This window comes from Diabrotica virgifera, chromosome 8 (genome assembly GCF_917563875.1).
Source record: "Diabrotica virgifera virgifera chromosome 8, PGI_DIABVI_V3a".
Classification (NCBI taxonomy): domain Eukaryota; kingdom Metazoa; phylum Arthropoda; class Insecta; order Coleoptera; family Chrysomelidae; genus Diabrotica; species Diabrotica virgifera.
Genome location: NC_065450.1, coordinates 212417847 through 212432256, shown reverse-complemented (window position 1 = coordinate 212432256; position 14410 = coordinate 212417847). Strand labels below are relative to the sequence as shown.

At 33.3% G+C, this 14410-nt stretch overlaps 1 protein-coding gene across 2 annotated transcripts in view; it reads left to right on the top strand.

Moving 5' to 3' along the window:
- The window catches only part of LOC114331771 (soluble guanylate cyclase 89Da-like), a 176138-nt gene extending 172073 nt beyond the window's left edge, over nt 1-4065 (top strand). For both annotated transcript variants that reach the window (XR_007700007.1, XM_050657619.1), the window contains one exon: nt 3921-4065. Coding sequence is in view for 1 of the 2 variants with exons in the window: in XM_050657619.1 (XP_050513576.1) it covers nt 3921-3989 (69 nt within the window). In the remaining variant the exon portion in view is untranslated. The remainder of the gene's footprint in view (nt 1-3920) is intronic.
- The last annotated feature ends 10345 nt before the right edge of the window (nt 4066-14410 follow it).

The window sequence follows — 14410 nt, the reverse complement described above, 5'->3', positions numbered from 1 at the left end:
GCTTTTTTCTTCGTTTTTTATTAACGAACAATTTTTTTTTGAAACATTCTTTTTTATCTCTTTTATTTTATGAGCCAGAGCCTTATAAACAATTTATAAACAATTAAATTGTTTATAACAATTTTTGACCACTCGGATCAAAATCCGCCCTCGAAATTCGTAATCAGCAGCCAAAAATCCATAAGAAACCGTTGAGTTTGTCCATCAGAATTGAAAAGGACACGGTGACCTCTATTTGGCGCCTAGACTATATTGTTAAAAGTTTTTATTATATTTTTCATATCATCTGGCGTTATTGGAGTTTTATTATTTATTAAATACATACATATATTCGTTTATCCTGTTACATTACTTGTGCCTCTGTGCGCTGTGGGTAGATCAGCTTCCTCTGTCCACTCATATTTAACCTATTTAACGATTTTGTCAATGGTTAACACCATTAATCCTTTATAAACAATCATTAACCTAAATAAGAATGATAATAACACCAAAACATTTTCTACAGGAAATCACCAAGGAAAAATTCAATGTAGAATCACTGTGGAACGACACTACAAGAGAAATGTACCAAAGGAGGCTAGCACAGAAGATAGAGCTGAAACAAATAGACGACATCGAAGATATAAACGCGAGCTGGGAGAAAATTAAAAACAACATTGAAGAGGAAGCCACAGAAGCTCTAGGAAAACGCAAAGTGATTCTGAACAAAAGAAACAACAACAATACACCATGGTTCAGAAAAGATATAAAAAAGAAATGAAAAGAGAAACGAGAGGCATATAAAACATCAAATACTCCAATTTCCAGAGACACCTATAGTATAGAAGAATACGAAATGAAACAAAGCAGTTGGTAAGAAGAACAAAAAATGAACATTGGGAGCAGTTTACAAAAAGGTTGGAAAGCGACTGCTACGGTACACAAAAACAAATATGGAGATTCGTAAGAAACAAACGAAAAGAAATGGCAGAATTGAAGGAATACAATAACATCGAGTAATAACAGAGAAGGCCATCGAGTACAATAAACCAGCATGGTTTATAGATCTGACAAAGGCTTTCGATCGCATCTAAGTCGAAGACATCTTACACCTACTGTATAGAAGAAACATACCAATCAATATCATACAAACCATCGAAAACATCTACTTCTAAGGTATCTGCAGGTAATAATGCCAGGTTGGTAATATCGCCAACTCGTGATTTCTCAGAAAGTATGTTTGCTACATAATAAATGGCAACATGGATATGTTCCTCATAGTATTCTAAATCACGTAATCATGTTTGCGATGACCTTAGATTCGCCAGCGGTGTTTATGACAGTTGAGTATCAGTGTTCGGTGTAAAAGGAATACCGTTTATTATTTTACATCTTTTGTGTTTATTAGATTGGAGCGGCGTTATTGATGAGTAATATTATTTGATTTCAGTGATTTGTACTTTGTTTCCTAAGGAATAAAATGATGCATTCAGATTTTTAAGATAGTTTTGCTTATCTTCGAAAACCAAACTACAAACAATTTACGTGCATGTCGGTAATATCGCCAAGTCCAATGGATGGTAATAACGCCTTGGCGTTACCATCCCTTCTTGGAGTTTTGGTTGCCTTGGCAACTTTCTCCAAATACGTCTAAGGTTGGAAAAATTAAGTCATCGACAAGCAACAGTGATTCTGATGATATAGAGTTAAGTGAGATGGAAACATCAGATGAAGAAAAACATGACACTTCATTTTCAGATACGCTAACCACTCCAGATTATGGTACAAAAAGGTTATTGTTCTTAAATACTTACTTATTGTTATTTTTCAGCAAATATATCATTTTGAAGTATAATATTCAATTGTTAGACCGTATTGCATTCGAAATAATAGGTTGGCGATATTGCCAACAAGGGTTGGAAATATCGCCAAAGATGACTTTTTTTTAAATTGTCCAATAAATGTGTAAAAATACCCAAATTATTTTTTTAGTGGATTCTACGTAATTTCAAGTAGTTCATTGAACAGCTGAAGTTGTGACATTTTTTTTAATATGACCCACTATCCAACAAAAAAATTCTAAACCTTAGCTTGGCGATATTACCTTCAGATACCTTATAATCGAATTCAGGCAAAGATAAATGGAAAACTAACACAGTTTATACCAGTACAAAGCGGAGTCAGACAAGGTGACTCGTTAAGCCCACTGATATTTAATATAATAATGGACGAAATAAAACAAGCAGTACGTAAAGATCATGGTAACAGAATGTTGAACAAATAAATCCAAATATTATGTTATGCAGACGACGGCGCATTAATCGCCGAAGCAGAAGACGATCTCAAAGATTAACACACATCTTTAATACAACAGCCAAGAAATACAATATGATAATATCAGCAGAAAAAAAAATGTATGACAACATCTAAATACCCACTACGATGTAAAATAGAAATTGATGGGAATATAATAAAGCAGGAAGCAAGGTTTAGATATCTGGTACTAGATATAACCAGTTACGGACAACGGCGGATCCAGCAACATTGCAAGGAGGGGGCAATGAAATAAAAATTTTCTAGTCACTCTCGTACACAGGATTCTTTTTCGGTATGGGCTGTTACTTTATTTTTATTCATGTACCATGTCCTTTCAGAACGTTGGTTACTATCATAGCTATCTTAATTATATTCACTGCCACCCTAAATCAACCACGAAGTGCTTTTTCGTCCTGGATTGCGTTTGCCTTCTATTTTCACTTGCATAATAATTTGTAGCAACCTATATTTGAAACTTCTCATTACATGTCCAAAATACTCCACTTTTTTTTTCTTGATGCCTTCTATAATCTCAGTAGTCTTGCTTAGACGTTCTAGTATTGTGTAGTTTCGAATCTTCTTTACCCAAGATACTTTTAAAATTCTTCTATAGAACCACATTTCGAAAGCCTCAAGGCGATTTAGGTAAGTAGTTCGATTTCATTCACAGTGCAAGACTCGACACCATACAGTAAGACCGAGAACACGTACTTTGGAGAAGGAATTCTGTTTTGTTTCATTCCATTATTCAGTTGTCAACAGGACACAAAACCCACTATTTATTTTCAATCGTAATTATCTCTTTCTTAAAAAAAGGCGACACCAGGCGAAGTCTCAAGGAGGGGGCAATTGACCCCATTGACCCCCCCTTGGATCCGCACCTGGTTACGGAGATGTTGGATAGCAAGTAAGACAACAAAGCTTAAAAGCAAGTAAAGCGGCGGGATCTCTTAATAACACAATCTGGAAGAAAAAGCACCTAAAACAAGATACAAAAGCAAGAATCTATAAAGCAGCAATTGGACCTATATTAACATACACGGCGGAGACAAGACCTGACACATCCAAAATAAGACGACTACTAGAAACAACAGAGATGAAAATACTTCGACGAATATCAGGGAAAAGTCTGTTGGATAGGGAGCGAAGCGAAAACATAAGAAGAGCATACAATGTAGAAGATATAAATGGATGGGTGACAAAACGAAAACAGAAGTGGAAAGAACACATTAGTAGAATGGCAGAGGATAGAATCGTACGAATAGCACGAAATAAGTCACCAAATGGACGAAGAAGTATTGGCAGACCAAGAAAAAGATGGTGCGATAATTCAAACAATTTAGGAGGCCAATATTGAAGAAGAAACAGATTTTATAGCCTACATACAAGAAAGAAGAAGAAGAAAAAATCAATGGTTAACACGCAGGCGATAATAATTGATCTTGGACTTCTGGCTGACCAAATGAATTGGTGTATATATCTTCTTTTCCTAAAGAAGGACTTTGTGGTGTTACGAATAGAGTAGATGTTCGCCAATATTTTAACTAGTTTTGATCACTGTGATTTAAGACCTAATTTTCGATACTTTTAAATACCTAACGTAATTTTTTCTTACTATGTTTTAGGGTAAAGGCGATATGCAGGCATATTGGGTCTTTGAAAATATCTACAACGACGAGAACTATCAAGACTAAATTATACAAAAAAGTAAAGATGTATATATGTAAATAAAAGTTTATCAATCACAAATATACTTTACATTTAATAAAATTTGTTGATATTTCTAATTTGCTTTCCGCTTCATCCATCCCTAATTGTACTGTATGCATCTCAATATATTTTCCCATTAGATATTCCTTAGGTGATCCTAGATACTTAAAACTATTATTATTCACAATCATTTCAGCATACTCTATACCTCAAAGATTGTGCAAGCATAACATCAGATCAGAAGAATTCCAGGAAAGAATGAACATGGTAGCAAACCTACAGGTATCATTAAAAACACCACCTGGGGGAGAGAATTCACAAAAAATGTACAAATACATACGTATGTGGTTGGCTACACCACAAAGTAATCCATCAACTTACAAAAAACATTGCCATCAACATTGCCCGGTAAAAGTAAAAGAAAGAATCGCAGAAACGGGAAAAATATTGCAACAAAACAGAACCCAAAGTCATAAGAACAAATTCAACAAATCTGCAAGAGAACTAAATAAATTAATACAAACGGTTACCAACCAAAATATACAAAATCGCCTCGAATAATTGTTTCCATCAAATAACAATGAATACCCACTCTGAAACGCCACAGTTCCTAAAGAATTCCATAAAGTAAATACCACCATTCGGAAAAGAAAAATTGGTAAAAAACAATAAAGAACAAAAGAATAGAAGATAATAGAAGATAACGAAAATAAATTTAATAAACTAGAAACCAATGCCACCAGTCATAAGTTAGAAACCTCTATAAGGAAATACAGAAGAAAAAAAGCAGTTTTAAAGCGATAACAAACACGGAAACTTTTTGATAGAGAAGACATTTGCCAAATATGGAAAGAATACTTTTCCGAACAACTGTTTTAAACTTCCAACAAGCACATGTATAACGATGTGTATGAGTTTTGAAAAACCATAAAGATCCTGGTTGTGATAAAATATCAGCATATTTATGAAGAAGATGAGGAGAGGAACTACACTTCATTATTTTAACAGAAATTTCTGAACAGTTGACTAAAGCACTAAAATAATTGTACCATTATTCAAAAAAGAAAACAGAACAAACTGCTACAATTATTATCGCGAATATATTATGCTAAGGTCAGGCAGGCGATAATTTACGGCCCCGTAAGAGCAGTATAATGAAACGCGAAAATGGATTCCACGGTGAGTATAGTGAGTGGCCAGACAGCTGTAAAATATCGCGCAGCAACACAGTGGCGGCTCGTAACCTCAGTATGCGGGTAGGCTACACATATACTTCGGGTAGGCGACAAAAAATATCCTACAATTTGTAATACATTTTGAGCCGTCTTGCAATACTAAATGTAATCTATGAGCGCAACAATGTGTAAAAATTTCTTTTGGAGCATCTACTTTAATTTTTGATTGTAATCCGTTTAAAGAGCCAGTAATTACACTTGCACCATCGTAAAATTCAGCAATTAATTTATTTTTGTAATCATATAGCTCAAGCAGGTTTGAAATTAAACTATATAGAGCGTCTGCAGATCTATTCTCGCTAACATCAAAAAACCCTAAAAATCTTTCTGTTACCTGACCAACTTTGTTAACAAAACGGATTGTTAAAGTACACTGTGATTTTTCAATTATATCAGTAGTATCGTCCGCTAGTATAGAAAAAAATTGACTTTCATTAATTTCTGTTGAAATTTCATTTTTTACGTAATCGGCAAAGCAATCGATTAAATCATTTCGTATTGTTTTTGACAAACCCGTGAACACCCCTTCTATTTTTTAACATGATCCTGGATTTCCTGATCACGTTTAACTACTAAATTAAAAATTTCTTTAAAATTACCCATGTTTGAAGAATTATGCCGCTCATCACGACCGCGAAATGCAAGTTCTTGTTTTACTAACAGAATTGTAACATCAATTTCTTCAACTTCTTCAATCTTTTTCAACTTCTTCATTATATATTTTATTAGATAGAGAAATATGTCCAGCTAAACCACTGTCAATAGTTTGTTTATTTTTTTCTAACCGTTTTAAACCTAAGCAATTGTTTAAATGTTCTTTCGAAGATTCATGTTTTTTTACACTAGCTGATAAATTTTTTAAATCTGAATATCCCTGACTCACCCAAACATTTTGCTTCAAATTTGAGAGCAACAGACAAGGCCAACAGAAAAGTGAATTTTTAAAATAACTTCCGCTTAGCCATTAATGATTTTCATACCATATTGTTTTAAACGATCTCGAAAATGGTCGATTGTCTTTTGTCTTATCTGTGGATAAAATTGTTAAATTTGGTAAAGGCCGGCCCATTGAAATAATTTCTGATCTTTCTTGATTTTGGCGCCTTGAAAAAGGCGTCTCGATCAAACTGCATATTACATCGTTTAAAATATTCATATTCGATGACTAAAGTTTTTCCACCAATAAAACTAACACACCTACGTTTCAACAACGTCAAATATTACTTATTTTATTTATGTATCAAATAATAATTTACTCTTCGAATAAATTGATAAGTTAACAATTAACCTCGCTTTAAATTTTTAATTATCTATATAATCTAATAACACAATTCGTCAGTTTAACTTTAAATTATCCAAATTGTATTGAAACACAATAAAAATATAATGGACGACTGACAAATAACTATTCACAGATTTATTTGTCGTTAGTAAATTATTACTAAATTAATATAAAATTAAAATGCCTTTCAATAGACCGATCTCAAATTTACCTGTTTATTATTCAGTTTTCATAAAAAAATTTAAATTGTCCTACCTAGTTTTATTCAATACTTAACCTACTAATAACAGCCAAAATCAAAAAACAATTATTTAAAACAGTTTCACAAGACAAAAGAGAAGCAACTTATAAAATTTTGTAGGTCCGGCTATAAGACTCTGTGCCTATCCGTTCTTTCAAAATCGTAGAATACGGTCGCTACCAGCAGACCTGCAGTTGGCCTGCTCGCGTAAACAGAGAGAGATCGCACGTCAATTCGGTGTTGGCGTCGTTCTATTTCAGGCTACGTTTTTAAGTGCCTGACCAAGGAAGAATATAGAATCTTATACAGTACTACTGATACTACAAGGAGCGTACAATAATTATAACTACGGAGAAAATTTTTTGGATATTTTTAAAAATAATTTGGATAATTTTTGCTATTTTATTGTAGGTATTGTGTCAAAATTTATAAATTACAATTTTGAAATAAGTAATTTATATTAATAATTTATATTATTGTACTACATTTGAAGAGGGTAGGCGGCGCCTACCTTGCCTACCCCGACGGGCCGCCCCTGCAGCAACATCGATCATGTCCATCTTTAGCGTCGTGTCGCAAACGAATGGACCTGGATCCAAATTTGTAGCTCATCTAGTCGCAGCAACGCCCAAAATACTGTATTTACATCTCCTGACACGCCGTAATTTACATCCCCGTCTGGCCATGCTTTTTACTGCAGTTACTGCTGCTGCTGCTTCATTTTACAGCGCTTAGTGCTCTGCGGCACTGTAAATTATCACCTGTCTGGCCTAACCTGACTGATTTCAAAGTAAAATCCTGCACATAATAAAAGTTGCCTCGTGGTACATGCCCAATCTTCTAATCGAGAAAGACCTTAAAATATTATCCGTAAAGTCAGCTACTCACGATACTGCGGTGTCGTTCGACAAAATCTTCGATGATATCAATAATTATTCTGCAGTAGTTCAGCAGACAGCCCAGTCACCCGTGTTGAGCTGCCCCCCCCCCACTTGCAAAAATCAAAAAACAAATAGCCCTGATTTATAAGTTTTTAGAAAAAAGTTAATAGTAGTTTAATTCGTATAGCTTATATTCTAAGAATAAACTCATAAATCACGCGCCTTTCGATTATAGAGCTACAACCCCTTCGCAAGAAAACCATCCCATATTCCCGGCTTAAGAGAGAGTTGTACTTAAAATAATTTAAATTAATTATCTAGCGACTACATATCGTTTAATAATTTATGAGCTCGCAAAATATACGCATTTCAATTATTGAATTGCCATTTTCTTTCTATAGTGCAGTCACTGAAGGTAAAAATCAACTATAACCTTCGATTTCAGTAAATGGTAAATCTGCATTCATTTTAACGAATTGACAATAACAACTTGCGGTTTTAGCCTGGGGTATATGTCACCCCTTCTCGGGGGTGAAAATTACTTTATTAAAAATAACCCCACAAATCGAGAGAGGGAAAAATTGTAAGCAGAATTTGTTATATAATGTTATTAATAAATCAATAATTTTTGAGTTATTAAAGATCAAATATTTTAATTTTTGTGAAAGAAAATGCATGCTTTAAAGCGATTTTTCATAAATAACTCAAAAACTGTAAGTTTTTACAAAAAAGTTTTCATCACTAAAATTGAAGCTAATAAAAAATATAATAAATTGCTTACTTGAAAACCTTTTAATGTTAATTTAAAGTAAGTTATTGGTAATTAAATCTATATTTTTTCTGCGACTGTGCAAATCTAGGGATCCAAGCTTAAATAACGGGAAAGAGATGCATTTTATGACACTTAGGTACTAAATACTTGTTGAAGTACTTAGAAATACCTATCAAAAATGAGCTCCAGAAAATGTTGATAGCATCAAAATCGGCTCACCAATTTTCGTGAAAATGAATGGAGATTTACCGAAATTGAAGGTCATAGTTGATTTTTACCTTCAGTGACTGCACTATAGAAAGAAACTGGCAATTCAATAATTGAGATTCGATGATTAAACGATATCTAGTCGCCAAATAATTAATTTAAATTATTTTAAGTACAACTCTCTCTTAAGCCGGGAATATGGGATGGTTTTCTTGCGAAGGAGTTGAAGCTCAATAATCGAAAGGCGCATGATTTAAGAGTTTTTTCTTAGAATATAAGCGATACGAATTAAACTACTATTAACTTTTTGAAGATATTCTTCTTTAGCGGCGAATCGATTGAGGGTAAAATTGTACATTTACCGCGCGCCTGCGCACACTGACAGTATGTCGTAGTTCATTGCTAATCTTTCAAGATCTATGTTTGTATCTGTAACCGTGCAAATAAGTCATTAAAAGAATATATTAGTGGTTTTAGGAAATGTATTATTTATTATAATTCTTGTGTTTTTGGATTAATAAAATATTATGTAAGCCTAACATTTTTACACTATATGTCGCCGTGTTGTGTAATTATATCCGAAACTTACATGTCTATTTCTAGTGCCTCGATGGAGTAGTTAGAAATGCGTCAGCATTGAGATTGGAAGGTTGCGGGTTCAATTCCCGGGCGGATTCATACTTTTTTTATTTTTGGTTGTTTTAATAAAAATTTTTTGAAATTGGTAGATAAGAAAGTTAGTTTGATTTTTAAATAAAATACAAATAACCTTTTAAGTATATTTAGTTCGTTTAAATTACCTATTATATAATAGAAGAATATCTTCTTACGTGCGTACATAGTACACACACATTCTTTTTTGTAAAAACTTACAGTTTTTCAGTGATTTACGAAAAACCGCTTCAAAACATGCATTTTTTTTCACGAATAATTAAAATCTTTGATCTTTAATAACTTAAAAAGTATTGACTTATTTTAATAACTTTATGTAATAAATTTTGCTTTTAATTTGTTCTTTTATTGATTTGTGCAGTTATTTTTTATAAAATAATTTTCACCCCCGAGAAGGGGGTATCCACCCTCAGGGTAAAGGCGCAAGGTGGTACCATGTCACCTTTGTTTCTTGACGTATCCTCTAACCACTGACCAATTTTCGTGAAAATCGATGAAGGTTCACCGAAATTGAAGGTAATCGTTGATTTTTACCTTCAGTGACTGCACTATACAAAATAAATTGCAATTTACTAATTTAAATGCGCGTAATTTGGAAGCTTATAAATTATTAAATAATATGTAGTCGCCAAATAATTAATTTAATGCATTTTAAGTACAACTTTCTCTTAAGCCGGGAAGATAGGGTGGTTTTCTTGCGAAGGGGTTGTAGCTCAATAATCGAAATGCACGTGATTTAATAGTTTATTCTTAGAGTATATAAGCTATAGGAATTATATCCGCAATACGATATATTTTAAGTTTTCTCAGCATTTTTCTCTTAAGTTAAATCAATTAAAGGGTTGTTTGGGGGTGAAGGGATGAGCTCAAAAATCGAAACTATATAATTTCAAGAGCTCATAGATAGCTTAATAATCGAAATGCACGTGATTTAATAGTTTATTCTTAGAGTATATAAGCTATAGGAATTATATCCGCAATACGATATATTTTAAGTTTTCTCAGCATTTTTCTCTTAAGTTAAATCAATTAAAGGGTTGTTTGGGGGTGAAGGGAATGAGCTCAAAAATCGAAACTATATAATTTCAAGAGCTCATAAATAGCTCGTAATTCTGCCGCAAAAACCGATTCAATATTCCTATTTTTAAGTAGTCCCCCCCCCCCCAATAAAGTATTAAATTCCTGCTCAGTGGAACGAGCTCAAAATTTTTAGTTTACGGAATATGAAAGCTCATAAATAGCTCATAAATCAAGGCTATTTGTTTTTTGATTTTTGCAGGTGGGGGGGGGGGGCAGCTCAACACGGGTAGCCCAGTCTCTCTGTGGTCAAATTGTAGTGCTTTCGTTGGGTGGACGGTCACACACGATCAACTTTTTTGTCAATTAGTCGATTTCGACATAATTTAATGATGCCGCAGTATCGTGAGTGGCCGGCCTAAAAACAGAAATAACAGAAAAAACATAAAGCCACTGATCTTGTTTGTGCTAGTGCGTGAGCTACACGAAACCACAGGTGAAGTTCGTTGCTTAAAATAATTCAAACCAACGGGCTTGAGTAATACATTTAGTTAGTTAGGTACTAAAAATATGTTCAATAGTAGTGTAATAAACTAATATTAAAGGTATTTTGTTGCTGGAGAAAATTCCTACTATTCCTACATGTCCTTAACATCGTCAAAAATTTTACTCATTGAATCTAGGCCAAAAACATATTGTAAATAACTTGGAGACACAAAAAAATCAGTGCATTTTTTTGCATTTTTAATCTTCTAGTTTTCGGAGCATATAGGTTTTAGCCTTTACCACTTGGTCATCTGCAAAACTTACAGTGTACAAGAAGTCGTCTCTGATTGGTATTCCCATACCTTCACATTTCCTTTTCCATGATTTTAATATTTATTCTAGGAATATCTTGAACAACTTCGAAGATGTAGAGCATCCTACAGTGAGCCCTCTGTGGTCTTAAATTCGTTCAAGTATTTATTGCCTGTTTTAAGTCTTACGCTGTTGTTGTATAGGTTTTTTACGGCTTCTATTAATCTTTGTGTTATTCCAATTTTCTTCATCATTTTTCATAATGGTTTTCTGGGAACTGTGTCATAAGCCTTCCTTAAATCGATAAATGCCATGTGTGCTATATTTTTCTACTCTTTTCTGAATTAATTTTTGGAGTGTATATAAATGTGGTCTATAGGTCGCCTTTCTACAGTAAATCCTGCCTGATCATTTCCGATTTTATTTGAGAGATTTTTCCAGTTTTTCTTTCAATATTTTCCCATATAACCTATCCATAAATGCTATCACACTAATGCTTTCGAATAGACGTCAAAACGTCAAAAATTTTCCAAACACGTTGTGTCTAGGTATACGCTAACGTGTACGCAAATAAAAAAGTTAGGTAGAATTAAACGTCATAACAAATATTTTTCTATCAAACAAACACTAAACATATCAAAATAGCGTGTATCAAAATATACAGTCACTGCACACGCTAAATAGTCACTAGCTTGATGGTTTAACTTTTTTATTTGCGTACATTTTAGCGTGTACCTAGACACAACGTGTTTGGAAAACTTTTTTTGACGTTTTGACGTCACGACTATCACGGTCCATTGTTCCTATCTCCATTTTTTATGTATCGAGCTAATAATATTATATAAATATAAAAAGAGAAAAACAGAGAAGTAAAACGAAGAATTGCAAAAGGAAACAATGAAGAATGGGAATATAACATACGATTAGAAGAAGAGTGGGAAGAATACGGAAAAGAAGTACTTACAAAAAACCTCCCAGATTTCATAGAGACAGACAGAGAGCATGAACAACAACAAAATCAAAATGAAGAACGGATTCAGCTAACATTAAGCGAAGTAAAGAATGCCATAAGAACTCTAAAGAACAAAAAATCTGGTGGACCAGGAGAAATCGTGGTCAAAAACGAACTAATTAAATAAGGAACATAGAAACTACACAGAATCGTATACAAAATGTAAAATAATAAAGAGTAAAGCTAGAAATTCAAACGAAATACCAATAATAAATTGAATGGTAATAATATATATGTTACAGTTCAAGTTGATTCTCAGTTAGAGTTGACTCTCTCAGTTAGAGGTGACTCCAACTAGTTAGAGTCAACTCCAACTGAAACGAGCAGTAAAAGTTGATTTTAAAAATTTAAATCAACTTTTACTAGTTGGAGTTGACTCTTCCTGGATCGATTCAGTAAATGTTGATTATACGAGAATCTCAAGTGCATTTTTGATGAGTGTGCGTTTCTTTGTTTTGACCCTTTCAACTACTTATTAGTATAGTCTGTAACGTCGCCCCCGTTAGGTAAATTATTCTGATTCGATTTTTTGCACAAACTTACTCAAAGAAATACATCCGTATAACAATCCTTATAACAAATACACAGGGTGTCACGCGGTACAGCGGTCGAAAAATTGTTTAACTAATTTCAGTAAAGTCAGTCAGTAAAGTGACTCTTTATCGAACGAGTCTGATATTACGAGCAGAGGAACAGACGCGTTCGATAAAGAGTATTGAGGTGGTGCGTACAAAATTGTATCGTTAATCATAAAAAACATTAACACTTAGTTACAACTTTGAGGAAATTTTTTTAATTTTAGACGAAATAAAAAATTCGTATGACAGTAATGACAATGATGACAGATGTCTTTTGCATGATGGCCGGTTTTGATGTTTAATCGATAGTTATCAATATTGTATACCTACCTAATTACTAAATCTGTAAAGTTTTGATTTATTTTGTATGAATATAATTGCGAAACACTACAGAATTTTACTTTTTGACATAAATTTTATTAATAATACGATAAATTTTGTACAATATTTTTAATAATTAAAGTAAATAAATTTTAATTTCACTCAAATAAATAATCGATTGCTGCCATTGACCACTTACATTCAATCTCGGTTATTTTGATTAATTATCGCGGCAGGTAAAGTAACATTCTTCTTTCAATACAACAAAGTGTTACTTTACTGCCGAAAAGAGGGCAAATGAGTACAGTAATGAATGATTTTAGTGAAGTTTGGCGATAAACAATGATTTTAAACAAATTCGCAAAAATACATAGTTTTTTCACTTTGTACAAATTTTTTTTAGATCCGTTGGGCCTTTTTTTCTCTAAAATTTACTGTTGTCGAGTTATTAGCGACTTAAAATTTGAAAAACGCTAAAATAACCATTTTCAAGGTTTAATAACTCGGTTAAAGATAATTATTGTGAAAGTCGAGCGAGCGGCCGTGGAGTAACGGCATAATCGCTGGCCTCATACGCCAGCGCACGTGGGTTCGAGCCCTGCTAAAGACAAACCATTTTCATTTTCAATAATGACACGAGCCGTCAATAATGCCTCGGAGAGCACGTTAAGCAGTCGGTCCCCCTGGGCTAGTGTACATCGACACTAGTTACTTAAAACAGGGTTAAAGATGTAATTGGTGCCGGAACTGTCCGAAAGGCAAAAATGCCATACGATGTTATATATTATGAAAGTCAGAAACTAAAAAAATCAAAGATTAAAGGTACCTCTATAAGATCCTGAAGAAATTTTTGTCATTATTTCATTAATAAGATATTATTTTTAATTATCAACAATGAGCGCTAACCGTGTATTGAGGCGCCGTCAATGTGAGTGCGAGTGAGATTAACCATTGGATGGCTGAAATGGTGCATCTCTTTAGCACTCACCATTGACGGCCGCCTAATGCGCACTTAGCGCTCATTGTTAATAATTAAAGATAAAGCTTAGTAATAAAATAGTGACAAGAATTTCTGCTGGATCTTGTAGATGGGGCTATAAACTTTGATTTGGTCACTTTCTGACTTTCATAATAATGGATTTTAACCGAGTTATTAAGCCTTGACAATGGCTATTTTCGCATTTTTCAAATTTTAAATCGCGTATAACTCGACAACAATCAATTTTAGAGAAAAATCACAAAATACCATTTTTTTGCTCAGAATAACCCAAATGATCTAAAAAAAATTGTTCGAAGTGAAAAAATTATTTTTGTGAATTTGTCTTAAAAAATTGTTTAAAAAACAATTTATCGATCAAGGTACTGCCTGGCACCCAGTAGATTTGTTAT